The sequence below is a fragment of the Rhincodon typus genome, chromosome 9 (assembly GCF_021869965.1).
Source record: "Rhincodon typus isolate 14 chromosome 9, sRhiTyp1.1, whole genome shotgun sequence".
NCBI lineage: Eukaryota > Metazoa > Chordata > Chondrichthyes > Orectolobiformes > Rhincodontidae > Rhincodon > Rhincodon typus.
Window position 1 is genome coordinate 30,863,138 of NC_063340.1, and position 17,057 is coordinate 30,880,194.

At 40.6% G+C, this 17,057-nt stretch overlaps 1 protein-coding gene across 1 annotated transcript in view; it reads left to right on the forward strand.

Moving 5' to 3' along the window:
- The window catches only part of tmem181 (transmembrane protein 181), a 175,776-nt gene that overhangs the window by 131,800 nt on the left and 26,919 nt on the right, over positions 1–17,057 (forward strand). Inside the window, exons 8-12 of the mRNA XM_048601241.1 lie at positions 495–594; positions 1,692–1,822; positions 4,296–4,387; positions 11,426–11,483; positions 16,593–16,695. Coding sequence (XP_048457198.1) covers positions 495–594; positions 1,692–1,822; positions 4,296–4,387; positions 11,426–11,483; positions 16,593–16,695 — 484 coding nt within the window. The remainder of the gene's footprint in view (positions 1–494; positions 595–1,691; positions 1,823–4,295; positions 4,388–11,425; positions 11,484–16,592; positions 16,696–17,057) is intronic.

Below are 17,057 nucleotides of genomic sequence, written 5' to 3' on the forward strand. Positions count from 1 at the left end.
GAGTGTGTGTGTGGGAGAGTGTGTGTGTGTGTGGGGGGAAGAGTGTGTGTGTGGGAGAGTGTGTGTGTGTGTGTGTGTGTGAGTGTCTGTGTGTGTGTGGGAGAGTGTGTGTGGGTGTGTCTGTGTGGGTGTGTGTGTGGGAGAGTGTGTGTGTGTGTAGTTTTGTGTGAGGGAGTGTTTGTGTTTGTGTGTGTGATGGCGTACGTGTGTGTATGTGTTTGTGTGAAGACGAGTGTGTGTGTCTGTGTCTGTGTGTGTGTGAGGGAGAGGGTGTATGTGTGTGTGTTCGTATCCATGCACGTTTTTGCTCGTTGCTTTAACAGAACCACAGCCGATTTGTTGCTAAATGATAGATGGATAAATGTATGAATTGGTGCCAAATTAAAATTTTGGAAAGTTTTTTTGTTTTCTGCTAGAGTGATGTTTACTTCTAAGCTTGTGATATCATTGATTGAAATGTTCTGTGCCTAAAGAATCTTGTTTTGTTTCTGTAGTGCTTGTTTGCTCACTCTTTGAGGAAGGTTTCAATGAAAGACTGGTCAATTGAGCAGAAATGGATGTCCATATTGCTGCCTTTGTTGCTGCTTTATAATGGTATGCACTAACATAGTTTTACATCTTGGCATGGGACTAAAAGCCTTGTTTTTCTAACTTTAAATCTTTTCAACTTATGTTAACAAAACTATCATTCATTCATTTTGCCAAATTCCTTATAAATCAATGGTGCTGTGATGTATTATTTCCTCGTCTTCATCTGCCTTTTATCGAAGTTCACATTAATTCTTATGATGTTCTGAGGCTTTTACACTTAGTTGATTTTGACCATTTTGTCTTTGGCAATTTGTTTTATTTCATTCTTTGAATGTAAGCTGTGCTTTCCATTTTTTGTTTTGAGCACTGTTAACGATCAGTTGCCCTTGTTCAAATCAACCTGATCAAGACAGGCAACAGAGACAGGTTGTTTCAGAATGAGAAGATATTAATTTACCTCTTCCCTCTTTCAAAGTTCACTGACAAATTCTTCTTTCTTTCAGTTAGACTGGCATTCATCAAATGTTATTCATTACCTTACTTCGAAAATACATAAAAGCCATTATGCCATTTTGGTGTTGATTAAAGCAGTCATGCCTGCGCATACTGTAGAAAAGCAATACAACAGTGAGTGTGAGATCAAAAGCTTGTGCTGGTAGAGTTCAAAAGTCAAGATTTCCTACCTATGGTTTGCAACCAGTCCCACCAGGAATTACTATCAGCTGTGCTCAAACTCTTGGAAAAGATAGGACCTTTAATAGTAGGATGAACACAGTAATCATTTTAAAGCCTGGGAGAGGCATGTGAACCTCATTTCTTTTATGGTCTTGTGAAAAAATGGCTTGTAATTTTCAGTGGCCACAAAGTGTAATTTGATGTGTCATTCTGAAGTTGCAACTCATTTCTTTTTGATTGAGTTGTGTTGTATGTGTGCAGATCAAGGTAAATTTATTTTCTTTCTAAGTAGGTGTGGGGCTTGCGAGTAATGCTTATTGATTTGTTTGATATGTTTGAAGCCTGAAGAATCACCAAATCTCAAAATTATAAACAAGATAGCTAATTTATTAAGAAGCAAGTGTCATTATGGTGCTCTGAAAGTACAGGTGCATTGATTCTATAAAGTGTTTAATCCATTTTAACTATTTTCCTTTCCTTCTTAGATCCGTTCTTCCCTCTTTCATTTCTTGTAAACAGCTGGCTCCCAGGAATGCTTGATGACTTATTCCAGGCAATCTTTCTGTGTGCATTGCTACTGTTTTGGCTCTGTGCTTACCATGGATTTCGTGTGCAGGTAAAAACATTGCAGTAAGCATTTTCTGATGAAGGGTCTAGGCCCGAAAAGTCAGCCTTTCTGCTCCTATGATGCTGCTTGGCCTGCTGTGTTCATCCAGCTCTGCACCTTGTTGTCTCGCAGTAAACATTATTCCCTGTTCGCAATAAAATCCCTTTCCTAGTGTGTTGTTTTTTCCCTCCCTGCTATTCTGCCATCTCTTTGATGCTCCAGTTGTCCCAATGCATCTATTCTTCACCACCCGCCCCCATTCCAAAGATGGGCCTCAATTATTCTAACCAACAACAACAACGTATTTATACAACATACTTTTAATGGAATAAAATGTGGAAAATTGCCTAGCTATATCCTCTCCACAAAAAGCAGGACAAATCCAACTCAGCCAATGTCTTTATTGGTCAGTGCCTTGAGCATAGGAATTGGGAGGTCATATTGCGGCTGTATAGGACATTGGTCAGGCCACTTTGGATACTTTGTTTAATCTGGTGTCCCTGCTATAGGAAAGATGTTGCAAAACTTGAAAGGGTTCAGAAGACATTTACAAGGATGTTGTCAGGGTTGGAGGGTTTGAGCTATAGGGAGAGGCTGAATAGGCTGAGGCTATTTTCCCTCGAGCATCAGAGGCTGCAAGGTGACCTTATCGAAGTTTATAAAATCATGAAGAACGTGGATAGTCAAGGTCTTTTCCCTGGGGTGGGTGAGTCCAAAACTGGAGGGCATAGGTTTAAGGTGAGAGGGGAAAGTTTTAAAAGGGACCTAAGGGGCAACTTTTTGATGCAGAGAGTGGTGCGTGTATTGAATGAGCTGCCAGAGGAGGTGGCGGAGGCTGGTACAACTACAATTTTTAAAAGGCATACGGATGGGGACATGAAGGGTTTAGAGGAACATGGGCCAAATGTGACTAGATTAATTTAGGAACTGATCAGCATGGACTAGTTAGACTGAAGGGTCTGTTTCCTTGCTGTACATTTCTATGACTCAGAGGGCTGGCTGTAAATATGTTTTGGGGAGTTTACAAGCCAGGCAAAATGAATGGACAATGAGAGGACACAGAACTCGAGGGAAATAGAACAGTGTTTGAGGTGGAGGATGAAACCACCAAGGATGTAAATTTGGAGCAAATTACTGCAGATTCTGGAATCAGTACTGAAAACAACAAATGCTGGAGATTGCAGGAGATCAGATAGCATCCATGGACAGAGAGAAAGCATAAATTACGAGTCTAGATGACTGTTCATCAGAGCTGAAGTGAAGTTGGTGGCGGCAGCATTAATGCTATTGTTGGGTTCTGGGGTGTAGAGTGCCGGTGGAGAGAAGATGTTGATAGTTCAGATTAGGTGATCGGAATGTGAGAATGGCAGAACAATAGAATGTCTAACTGCCAGACTTGAAAGAGCAGGCAGTCCCACTGAGTTGGGGACAGTGGAGAGAATACATGGTGACAATCACCCGTGTCTGCATGGGTTTCCTCCGGGTGCTCCGGCTTTCCTCCTACAGTGCAAAGATGTGCAGGTTATTGGATTAGCCATGCTAAATTACCTATAGTGTCCAAGGTTGTGTAGGTTAGGAAATGTGGGGTTACAGGGGTAGGGTAGGGGATTGGGTCTGGGTAGGATGTTCTTTGGAGGATCAGTGTTGACTTGATGGGCCAAATGGCCTGCTTTCCCACCGTAGGGGTTCTATGATTCTGAGATTACTGGGCCAGCAGTGAGAGGTGTGAATTGGTCAGGATGATGATTGGCAAGGTGCAGTAGGCAGAAGGTAGAGGTGGGATAGGGCATTTCTTCATAAGAAAAGAGTGTTGGGTGCCTCACTGAGTCTGTGGGAGGATGCCAACATAGGCATGAAACGAAGTTGTAGGCTTCCCTAATAGGCAATAACACTTAGGACAATGGCAAAAGCACAGGCAGGTTGAGAAATACAGAAGTATTCAGGGTGGGGAATTGGGAGGGCAGAGTACTGGAGAGTAGAGAGTTGGAAGGAAGGATGACAATAGAAAAGAGTCTAGGAGGGAGAAAGAGAAAATGAGTTTAAAATGCAAGAACAAAAGTGGAAATAGATTGATGAACTCTGGCCTGAAGTAGCAGCCAAATATGTGCACAAATGGACTCAAGGTCTCGTTACATAAAAACTAGACTATGTAAAACATGATAACAAGTAAGGGGAAAAAATGAGATTATTGAAAGGAACCCAAAGTTCGGTTGGTAGTGATCTCAGCTCAGAAACGTGTGGAGTCAGGATTCATACCAGAAGCTGTTTGAAGGTTGTGTTTCAGGATGCACCGATGGAAGTATTTTCATAGATGTGAAGGTCTAGGAGAAGTTGAGACAGTTGCAGAACGAGAAGATGTGGCAAAGTTGGAAGGTACCATAATATCCAGAAGCAACCTAAGGGAGTGATTTTCTGACTAGCACTTTTAATGTTAATGGATTTATAGAAGTCTAATCGACTGTGTACTTTACTTCCTATTCAGGGAGAGAGAAAGTTCATGACTTTCTATTTGCCTAAGCTGTTTATTGTTGGTCTCCTTTGGTTGGCTGCAGTGACACTTGGGATTTGGCAGACGTAAGTAGCAGCTACTTTATAAATTTTTCTTTAGGGCCCTTAAATAAACAAACTGAAGTTAATTGACTAATTAAGAGTGTTGCATGATAATAGTTTTACACAGCTTACCTGGCCTGAACTTCTACAGTACTTATGATGATTTCAGCATTAGGTAAACGATTGCTGGTAATTGTACAGCATAGAAATGTGAAGCCATAAAATGACTGCCGGCATCAGATTGTCAATCTGATAGATGTGGTATGACAATATCCTAGACCATGTCACTTGTCTTTCTGATTCCAGTGTCAAGCAAGCAAACTCTTTATAAGCATGAAAGTCTTTCCATTTGTCATTAAAGGTATTCCTTGGTATGCAATGCTACTGTGGCATCATCAGCTTAGAGCAACATTGATGAATACTTGACACAAGTTTGTCTTGAACCTCAGGTGCCAAAAGCTGAACAAATTTCTGTTCTTTCTGGTATATAAAAACACATTCTGTGCAGATAAATTGAAGGTGTATGACACCTGTAAAGAGAAGAATATATCAGCGTGTTGAAGCCAGAATACAACCTCGTGGCACCACTGTGGATCTCAAAGGGTTCAGATGTTGCAACGTCATCGCCGACCATAACCCATCATATTAAAGAAAGAGATCAACAATTTAGAAAGAAATTGGGTTTTTTTTTTCAGCAACTTAAACAGACTGCTTGTGTTCCATTGGTTGAATGGCTTGAGTGAAATTGTTTGAAGACAATATATAGCAGTTTCCTCTGTTATTGATCATTCTCCAATATCAGTCCAGTATGGCCCCTTCCCACACTGGACCTGTTTACATATATTTTTCAAACAAACCATCTTCAAACACAGATGTCTTAGATCAATGTCCCCTAGTTTTGTAAAATGAGTAAACAGGCAAAGTTTGGAGTCATAGAGATCTACAGCGCAGAAAAAAGCCCTTCCGCCCAGTGCATCAGCACCAGTCAAAAATAACCACCTAACTATTCTAATCCCATTTTCTAGCACGTGGCCCACAGCCTTGTTTATCTTGGCATGGTAAGTACACATCTAAATACTTAAATATTATGAGAGTTTCTGCCTGTACCACCCATACAGGCAGCAAGTTCCAGATTCCCAACACCCTCTGAGTGAGAGATAGTAAGAACTGCTGATGCTGGAGTCAGAGATAACACAGTGTGGAGCTGGAGGAACACAGCAGGCCAGGCAGCATCAGAAGAGCAAGAAAGCTGACGTTTCGGGTCAGGACTCTCCTCGTATCTACTCCCAACCATCTGCTGCTTATCTTTGCTATCTTAAGTCTATGGCCCTGGTAATTGATCCATCAAGAAGAAAAATTTCTTCCTGTCTACCCTATGTATGCCCCTCGATATTATACATGTCAATCATGCTCCCTATCAATTTCCTCTACTCTGAGGAAAACAACCCTTCTGTCCAATTTCTCTTCATAACTAAGACTTTCCAGCCAAGGTAACACGCTGATAAATCTCCTCTGCACTCCCTCCAGTGCTATCATATCCATCCTATAATGTTGATTTCAGAATTGCACACAATTCTCTAGCCATGGCCTAACCAATGTTTTATACAGTTCCAGTATGATCTCCCTGCTCTTAAACTGCATACTTAGGCTAATAAAGTCAAATATCCTATATGCCTTTGTAGCCACTTTATCCACTGGTCCTGATAACTGAAGCAACCAGCGTACACGTCTATCTGATCCTCAGTGCTTCCTTGGTTTCGCTGTTCATTATGTGTTCCATTGCCTTGTTTGTCCTGCCCAAGTGCACCATCTCTAACTTATCTGGATTGAATTTCATTGCCACTGATGAGCCCATCTGGCCAGCCCACCTGGCTCCTATAGTCTAAGGCTACCCCCCTCACTATTTACGACTCCACCAATTTTACTATTGTCTATGAGTTTGTTGATAACCCTCCTACATTCAAGTCTAAGTCGTTTACTTAAATCACAGACAGCAAGGGCCTCAACACTGACCCTTGTGGGACCTCATTTGACACAGACTTCTAGTCACAAAAACATCCCTCAACCATTTCTGCCACTCAGCCAATTCTGGATCCAATTTGTCAAATTTTCTTGGACCCTTTTTTCCTGATCTTCACTACCTAAACCTGTCATAATCTTGTAAATCTCTATCAAATCTCAAATCAACCTTCTTTGCTCCCAGGGGACAAACCCTGGTTCCCTCAGTTCCCTCAGTTCCCTCAATGCTGCACCATCATCCCACTAATTCTCCCAAAATCCTCATGAGGACCAATGCCTCCTTTCTAAAGTATTGTTAACAGTGTTATAGACCAGACCAAATCCCCTCAAACTATCATGGAGGATAGCTTAGACACTAACTTTTATTTTATTTGAAGGTGCTGTGTTCCATTTGTAATTTGATTGCTTCACCAGTTGGCAAACAAAAAAAGAATCAACACAACTAACTCTACTGAAATACTTAATAAAATTACTTAATTACTAATCATCAACTCTTCTAATATAGCAGCATCCCATAAACACACCTTTCGCAAGAGCTAGTCCAGCAAAACAGATACTCCTTATGTTCCATCTCTCTTCTAGTCCAGGAGAAAAGAACACAAAGAAACAATCTGGCAGCAGAGAAAGAACCCAAGCATTTTGCAGTTGCAGAGAGAGACCTATATCTAGCAGCTTCAACAACCAATTCCAAATTCCAACTGAAAGCAAAGCTAAAACCCTGGGGGTTCTGAGGAAGGTTCACCAGACCCAAAACGTTAACTCTTGTTTTTTCCTTCACAGATGATTCCAGTTCTCCAGCATCTGCAGTTCCTACTATCTCTGATTCAGGTTTTCCAGCAACTTTGTTTTTATTCCTAAAACCCTGGGTCTGTGTGAGCCTGACCCACTCATGTTTCTTTTGTCTAATTTTAAAGAAAAACACTCAGGGAGCTCAAAGTTGTTTACTGACTGTTTCTGAGGCAGACATTCTGTCACCGCTATGGTAACACCTCTCTGCAGGAGAAGTGGCGCAAAACAAATAAAGACACAGTACCATCACAACAGAAGTAGATGCAATACTGTAATTGTAACCTGGCCAAAGCTTTATAAAAGTTCAGTATAACATCCCTTCTTTTGTACCCAAGATCCATGTGTCTATTTCTCAATATGCCTTGCCACCTTCAAATGTCTATAAACATGATCCCCCAGGTCCCACTATGCCTATACACTCCTTAGAATCATGTCATTAAACATATCATGCCTCTTCCTCTCCCTTTGGCCAAAATACATCACCTCACACTTCTCTGTATTAAATTACATCTGGCACTTGTATGCCCTTTCTTCTCGCTTATCTGTGTCCATCTGCAGATGATTAGCATCATTCTCAATGTTTGCTACACCTCTAAATTTGCTATCTAAATTTGGTGCCAAAAATAATAAAACATCTTATTCATATGTGTAAATGGCTTAGATATTTGAGTTGAGTTGTATTACTCAAGTCTAACATCTAAGCCATTTACACATATGAATAATATTTTTTAAATGCTGTATTGCAAGCACTTGGGAAAGATTGCTCTACCACCCTGAATTTGAAAACCAACCATTTACCACAAGCTGCTGTATTCTGTTCTTAAGCCGGTTTAAAAATGTTTAATTTTTTTGTCCAAACTGACACTGACCCTCCCATTCAGTGAGTCAGTTTTTTCAACTAGCCCTTTAGCTGGTAATTTTTAAAAATAGCTTTCTTCAAATCTCTGTGGATAGCTTCCACTGTGTCCCTTCATCAACCTTTGTTGTTACTCCATCAAAAAAATAAAGATTTTAAAAAATCTGCCTGTTACAAATCCATGCTTGCTGTCCTTAATTAACTGAAGCTTCTCATAAATGCATGCTATTTTGTCCCAGATTATTATTATTAAATCTTATAGACTATTGTTAAATTGCTGCAAGAAAGGTGATGGAGGCAGATACTCTTGTAACATTTAAGAAGCATTTGAATGAGCATTTCAAATGCCATGGCATAGTAGGCTATGGACCAAGTGCATGTAAATGGGATGGTGTTTGTTGATTGGCATAAACATGGTGGGCTTTCTGTCCAGTATGATTGTATAACCAGCCTGTAGTTAATAAAAATTTGCTTACACCCTTTCTTGATCAAGGATGTCATATTTACTATTTTCAAGCCCTCTGACACCTCTCCCTGACCTAGGGATTATTGGAACATTTTATTAAGCCCTTCTGGTATCTTCACCATCTGGAATGCAAGCCACTATACTTGGCAACTTATCCATCCTAAGCATAACCACCTTTCTAGTGTGTCCTGCCTCATAATAGGATTTTCACAACAAGAGAATGCCATTCAGTCTATCGAGCCTGCCTGACCATTCTAGATTATGACTGATCATTTCCTCAGTGCCATTTTCGCTTACTATCTCCATATCCCTGAATATCATTAACCTTTAGAAACCTATGAAAGCCTGATTTGAACCTATCCCAATGACTGAGCTTCTCACAGCCTGTGGGGTAAAGAATTTCAAAACTTTACCACTCTCTGAAAGAACACATTGCTCCTCACCTCAATCTTATTTTGAGATTATGTCCCCGGTTCTAGAGTCATCAACAAAGGAAAACTACCTATTTCCACCCTGTCACACTTAAAGAATTTTGTAAGTTTCAATGAGATTGCTTTCATTATTCAAAGCTGTAGAGACTGCAGACCCAGATTCCTCAGGCTCTCCTCATAAAACAATCCCCCCAGTCACATGAATTAATCTAGTTAATATATGTGCAATCCCTCTATGGCAACTATATCCTTCCTTAGATATGGAGACTAAAACTATACACAGTACTCCAGGTGAAGTCTCACCAAGGCGCTACATAACTACAGCAAGACATATTTATATCTGTACTCCGATCCCCTTGAAATGATTGCCAACACACTAGCTCCCTTTCTAATTGTGTGCTGCACCTGAATACTAGCTTTTTGTGACTCAAGGACAAGGACAGCTTCACCTCCTTTTGGCCATCTTCACTTTTCAACTTCTCACCCTTAAGTAATATTTTACTTTCTTGCTTTCGTCTACCAAAGTGAATAACTTCAGACTTAGTAACATTATAGTCCATCTGCCAAGTTCTAGCCCACTCAGTTAGCTTATCCTCCTTACACTCTTTTCCCAACTAGCATTCCCACCCAGATGATGTCATCAGCAAATTTGCAAATATTACAATTGGTTGCCACATTCAAAACATTTATATAGATTATAACTGTTGTAGACTGAGCACTGACCTCTGTGGTACCCCATTATTAACAGCCTGCCATCCTGACATTTTCACTTGTTCATTATTATATCTCCAAGTCCATTTCCACTTTGAGCAATATTTGATCAGCATTTTCTTGCTTATTAAACATTGAAACAAAGTAATCATTAAATATTCTAGTCATGCCCAGCACCACTATGCATGTATTTTCCTCTTTATCCCCAAATAGGCTGCACCCCACCTCATATTACCCGCTTACCATTTGCATGCCACAAGATTTGTTTCCTTAAATGTTAATGGCCATTGTTTTCTCATATTGTCTCTTTGTCAGTTTTATTTTTCTCTTTACTTCCCCACCCAACTTAATAGGACTAGTTTTCACCTGAAAAATTCATCAGACGTGCACTGTATACCCTCTTCTTCTGTTTTCTTTCATTCATCATATTGCCTGTCTCTGTCATACAGAGGAGTCCAGGCTTCCATTCTTCTGCCTTTCTGTCTCGTTGGAATGTACTTAGTTGTACCAAAAGCACCACCTCCTCAAAAATCATCCATTTTTCTGCTATAAGTTTTCCTTTTACTCTTTGGTTTAATTTCTGGCTAGATCCCTTCTCATGCTATGGAAGTTAGCCATTTTCTAATTTAATGCTTTACATTTAATTTTTCCTTATTCTTGGTTATTAACCTAAACCTTATACTACAATGATCAGTCTTAGCCAACTCTTCCCCCAACAGACATTTTATCCACCACATTTCCCAGCATCCATCTTCAGCAGTTTGTCCTTCCTAGATGATTTGTAACATACTGGTTAATATTTCAGAAATTCCGTTCTTATCCCTCTCCTTTACTCTTAACATTATCTCAATTGATATTTGGTAATTAAAGTCCCCTAGTATCACACTAAACCTAAATTTCCTCAATTTATTAGTAAATTTGCTTCTCTTTTGCTTACTCACACCTATTTAGAGACTTGTAGAGTACTCCCTCAGTAGCATGATCAAATCATTTTTATTTCTTGACTCAGACAAATGGCTTCTGTCCTTGCCCTTGAAGGACATTCTCTCCTTCCAAAATTGCAGTGTCTTCTCCAACCATTATTGTCTTTCTAATTCCCTATTTCCTTCCCTATTTCCTTCCCTATCAATTCTGAAGGCTTTTTATCCTTGAATAGGAAATGTACAGTTCCCATAATTTTTAAGTTGTCTTTCCATTATTGCTTCTGCATCATGTTTCCACATGGCTTTTTGCTGTCATCATTCAATGCCCGTACGCCTTAAGCACCAAACTTTGTGTTTACAACTTTACACTTTCAACCTGTCTTTGTACTCATCCTATTTCTCTTAGATGTGTGCAAAATCAACAGATGTGAGAACACTTTATCCTATTCCTACAGATGTAAAATAGTTTTGTGAGATTGTTACAGAATGGATTCACAAAAAAAGGACTGCTGGCATTTGAGGTACAGATCATTTGTTACGTTATAAAGGATACTATCTACTCTCTATATTGGAAAATGTGACTTATTAGTTAATGGAAGCTTAATGGAGGACAAAAATTCAAGTAATTTCACTTCAGATGTGCCTCAGTGTACAATCAAACCTCCAAATGCAGGATGTGGGTAATTGTAATCAACTCCATTTATTTTGAAATACTCAAAACGTCAGAATTTTGATGGAATTTACATACCCAAGTTATTACACTCATCTTTTCTCTTTGCAGTTGCTGGCCTTTCTAAAATTTTTGGTTCATCTTGATTTCCAATACTTTCAGCTTTTTTCTCTTATTTTAAATTATCTCTTTTTCAGAGTTAATGAATTACATGACCCGTCATACCAGTACAGAGTGGACACAAGCAACTTCCAGGTGACAAATTCTGGATTGTTAAAAACTCACAAATGCAATTCGATCCCCGTTAGGTAGTATAATTATAGTGCATTGTGACTGTCACAGAGTACGTTTTATAATAATAAGTGCAAGTAGGTTTTTCATTGAGCAATACAAATTAAAACCTGCATACGCACAAGGCATATTAAAATTGCTTTTGTAATTTTAGGTTGAGTCTGCCGATGCAGAATTGAAGGCATATAGGTATACAAACTGATGTATAGGAAGATGAACTTGGGTCCTGCAGCTATATTTTTCAAGTATATGGAAATAAGCTATCAATTTACGCTGATCATTGCCTCCATGCTTTCAGTCTCTGAATGTTGACAAGAAATTGTCTGAGCACTTCTTGGAAAAAAAATGTTTGCTTCGAGTTGTTAAAGCTGAAATTTGGTCAAATTTTCATTTGCAGTCCATATTTCATATGATGAAACTCTCATATCAATGGTAGAGCGATGGTATTCTGTAGATAAGATGCTTTATAACATCTGTTTTAGTCTTTGCAGAATGGCATTGATGTCACAAAGTGGGCTCCATAGATGTTTGAGCTAAGATTTCAGTGTCAGTGAACTGCTTTTGTCGACTGTTAATAGAAGGCCTGTTTTATATCATAGAATCATACAGTACGGTAGGAGCCCATCAAATCTACACTGACAATAAAAACTACTCTAAATCTACAATAGTTCCATTTTCCAGCACCTGGCCCATAGCTTTATGATGTTTCAAGTGCTCATCTAAGTACTTTTTAAAGGTCGTGAAGCTTCCCACAACAACGACCCTCCAGGGAAGTTCATTCCAGATTCCCACCACCCTCCAGGTGGAAAAAAAAATCCTCAAATCTCGTTTAAACCTCCTGCCTTTCACCATAAAATTTTGCCCTTCAACCGAGGGGAACTGCTACTTTCTATCCACCCTATATATACCTCAATCAGGTCCCCTCTTGGCCTTCTCTGCACCAAAGAAAACAGCCCAAACTTATCAGCCTCTTCCCACAGCTAAAATGATCAATTCCCGGAAATCTCCTCTACAGTCTTTTCAGTGCAGTCACATCCTTCGTATAGTGCAGTGACCAGAACTACATACACTACTCCATCTGAGGCCTAACCAAACTGCAGTACAACTCCAATGTACCTTCCGTGCTCTTATAATCTCTGCCATGACTGCTAAAGGTAAGAGCCCCATATGCCTTCTTAACTACCCTAGTAACCTATCCTGCTGCCTTCAGGGATCTGTGGACAAGCAAGTCAAGATCCCTCTGTTCGTCTGAGCTTCTTAGTGGCCTGCCATTCATTGAGTATCCCCTTGTCTTGTTACTACGTGCGAAGTGCATTATCTCAGACTTATCAGAGTTAAATTCCATCTGCTACAGATCTCTCCGCCTGACCAATCTGCTTATATCTTCCTGTAACACAAGACCTTCTTCCTCACTGTTAATGACCCGGTCAATCTTCACATTATTTGTGAACTTACTTATCATTTCCCCAACATCTACTTATATATCATTTACGTATGTCACAAACAATAAGGGACCCAACACTGATCTCTGTGATACACCACTGGCCACTGACTTTAACTACCACTCTCTGTCTCCTACGAGATTTTGGATCTAACTTGCTGTGTTACTCTAGATCCCGTGTGGTTTTACCTTCTTTATCGATCTCCCAAAGGCTTTGCTGTAGTCCATAAAAACTATATCTACTGCAGTACTCTCATCTGCACACTTGGTCACCTCCTCAAAGGATTCAATCAAATTTGTTAGGCATGACTCACACTGACAAAGCCATACCGACTATCTTTGACCAAGCCTTGCCTATCCAAGTGGAGGTTACTTCTTCAGAATTTTTGGCAGTAGTTTCTTTACCACTGATGTGAGACTCTGTCTGTAAGTCCCTGGTTTATCTCTACCACCCTTCTTGAAAAGTGGAACCATGTTAGCTGTCATCTAGTCCTCTGACACCTCCCCTATGGCCAGAGAGGAATGAAAAATTTAGGTCAGAGCCCCTGTAATTTGCTCCCTGCTCTCCCACAGCAGCCTGGGATATAACTCATCCAGACCCAGGGAATTTTCCACTTCTAAGCCCACCAAAATCTCCAATATCTCCTGTGACACACTTCCTGTGTCAAACTTCTCTAGAACCTCTCAGTGCCTCTTCCTGAGTTCTGTACCTGTGTTTTCCTCCAAAGTTAAGACAGATGTGAAGCGCTTGTTTAACAGCCTTCCAGTGTCCTCCGGCACCACGTGGGGATTGCCCCTTTGATCCCTGATGGGCCCTATCTATCTCTTGTTATCATCTTCCTGTTGATGTATTTATTGAAGATCTTGGGATTCTCTCTAATCTTACTCATCAGTGTTTTCTCATGACCTCTGTTTGCTTTCCTAATTGCTTTATTCCATCTCTGCAGCATCCCCAATTAGACTTTTTACATTTGGACATAAAAAGCTCTCCTGAATATATTTCAATAAATCTGCCCCCTCTAAACTACTACTCTACAACGATTACACTATGGCAATCCCAATGAATGCTGGGGAAGTCTGCTCCACAAGTTGTTGACTGATATGTTTCTCAACCCCATTCTCCTGCCTTTTCCCCAGAACCTTTGAACACCTTACTAATCAAGAACCTATCTATGTCTGTCTTAAATATGCTCAGGGACTTGGCATCCACAGTCTGGTAGAGTTCCACAGATTCACCACCCTCTGGTTGGAGAAATTCCTTCTCATCTCCGTTCTAAAGAGTCATCCCTTCACTCTGAGGCCCTCAGGTCCTCATCTCTCCTACTGGTGGAATCATCTTCTCCATGTCCACTCTATCCAGGCCTCTCAGTGTTCCGTAAGTTTCAATGAGATTCCTCCTCATCCTTCTAAACTCCCTGGAGTAACAGGCCCAGATTCATCAAATGCTGCTCATATGGCAAATCCTTTATTCCCGGGATCATTTGTGTGAACCTCTTCTGCAGCCCTTCCAAGGGCAACACTGTTCACGATATTCCAAATGTGGTCTGACCAGACCCTTATACAGCCTCAGCAGTGCACCCCTTCTCTTGTATTCCAGCCCTCTCAAAATGAATGCGAGCATTGCATTTACCTTCCTAACTGCTAACTGAACCCTCCACGTTAACTTTAAGAGAGTCCTGCACTAGGACTCCTAAGTCTCTTTGAGCTTCAGATTTTTGAAGCCTTTCCCCATTTAGAAAATAGCCTACATCTTTTCTTTTTATTGAAGTGCATAACCTCTCACTTTTCTACATTGTGTTCCACCTGCCATTTGCCCACTCTCCTAGCCAGTCCAAGTCCTCCTGCAGCCTCCCTGCTTCCCCAACACCACCTGTCCCTCCATCTAACTTTCTGTAATCTGCAAACTTGCAACAATTCCCTCTGTTCCTTCATCAAGATAATTAAAGTATATTGTGAATAGGTGGGCCAACACTGATCTCTGCAGATCTCCACCAGTCTCCAGCTGCCATCCTGAAAAAAGGCCACTTTATTCCCACTCTCTGCCTTCTGCCAACGAGTCAATCCTCTTTCTAAGCCAGCACACTGTCCTAACCATGTTTATTTTAATTAGTTGCCTCCTATGTTTTGTCTATGTATCTGCCTTGCTATTGCCGATCGACTACTTGGGGATCTATAATACACTCCCAACAGTGAGACTGACCACTTTATTTTCCTAAGCTCTACCCATAGCGCCTCATTTAAAGACCTCTCAAAGATATTGTCCTTCCTTACAGCAGTAAGCGAATCCTTAATGAAAAATGCAACACCACCTCCACCCTTACACACTTCTCTATGCTGCTTCAAGATTCTATACATCAGAATGCTGAGCTGCCAGTCCTCAAGCACATCTCTGCCATGGCAACATCATCGCAATTCAACATTCAATCCATGCTCTTCACTCATCTATCTTACCCATAATATTCCTAGCATTAAAATAGAGGCCATCCAGCTTTGACTTACTCTCCTGAAATTGAACAGGCCTAAACTCCATCTGCCTTGGTTCCTTTGCTAAAGTATGCTGAGTCCTTACTGTACAAACACTTTGTGTCCTCTTCCCACTGACAAACACTGTGGCTCAGTGGTTAACACTGCTGCCTCACAGCGCCAGGGACCTGGTTTCGAATCCATCCTCGGGCGACTGTGTGGAATTTGCACATTCTCCCCATGTCTGCGTGGGTTTCCTCTGGGTGCTCTGGTTTCCTCCCACTGTCCAAAGATGTGCAGGCTAGGTGGATTGACCATGCTAAATTGCCCGTAGAGTTCAGGGATGTGTGGATTAGGTGGGTTATAGGGGAATGGGTCTAGGTGGGATGCTCCAAGGGTCAGTGTGGACTTGCTGGGCCGAGGGGCTTGTTTCCACACTGTAGGATTCTATGATCTATGATAGTGTAAATTCCTCCCAACAGTACTAGCAAACCCACTGTCAAGAATGTTGGACTCAGTCTAGTTCAGGTGCGGACTGCCCTGCTCGTACAGGTACCAGCTTCCCATAAATGGTCCCAGTTGTCAGGAATCTAAATCTCTGTCTTCTGTACCAACTCTTGTGTCATGTTGCAAGCTGATCTACAGCTTTGAACACACTGTCTATTTTGACTGTCAGCTTGACTGAATTGGTGTTAAATTCCACCAAACTTCCCTCCTTGACCTTGACTGATACTTCAGTACAGAACCTAGAGAACTACATTGTCAGCAGTACTGCATTTAAAATAAGACTCTAAACTGAGGTTCTGTCCACTATTTTGGGGGAAAGGAGCGGTGGGGGTGTAACGTTGAAGATCTTGTAGCACTGTTTGGAGAATTAGGTAGTGTTCGGCCAGTGTGTTCCCTTTCCTGTTACGTCAATGAGAGGTTAACTAGTTCTTCACTTTGTGTTTATAGTCCTTGTGTATAAAATAACTGGCATGTTGACTAATTAACAATAAAACAATAGTTAATTGGTTATGAAGTGCTTTTGGACATTGTAATGATCAATTACGTGTAAATGCAAGTTATTTGTTGTTTGGATAGGTCTTTTGGGATTCAGGGATTCTATCAACTTGCCTTGTTATATGAATGTCTTTCTTTTCCAATTTATGTTTGCTGTTGTGTTGTAGGGAATGCAAGTTTTCTTCCTGATAGTGGGTTCCTTGTATATATTATACCTTGTCTTCCTGATTGTAAGGGCCTGCTCTGAACTGAAAAACATGCCATACTTTGGTAAGTGGAATTATTTGCTGCATGAAACTTTAGGTATAATATATGCTCATCTAAAATGGTGTAGGGTGTTTTATTGCATCTTTGTTAAAGATGCACCACTATAAAGGCTAATCCATTTTTCCAGTAATTTGCATATATCTATAGACTTATTTTCAAACTGAATTTGCATTGTGGTCCTTATTTAATATCCTAGTCTTGCATGGGGCACAATCAGTAAATGTTATTTGGACAACACTGAGGCAGAAATGAGTTTGTGTTTTCCTTCCATTCATTGGATGAATCCATGTTCTTCATTGACATTTTAATGGAAGCAATTTTGCACCATTTATATACGGTCAGATCCTCCGGTTTACTCAGTCCAC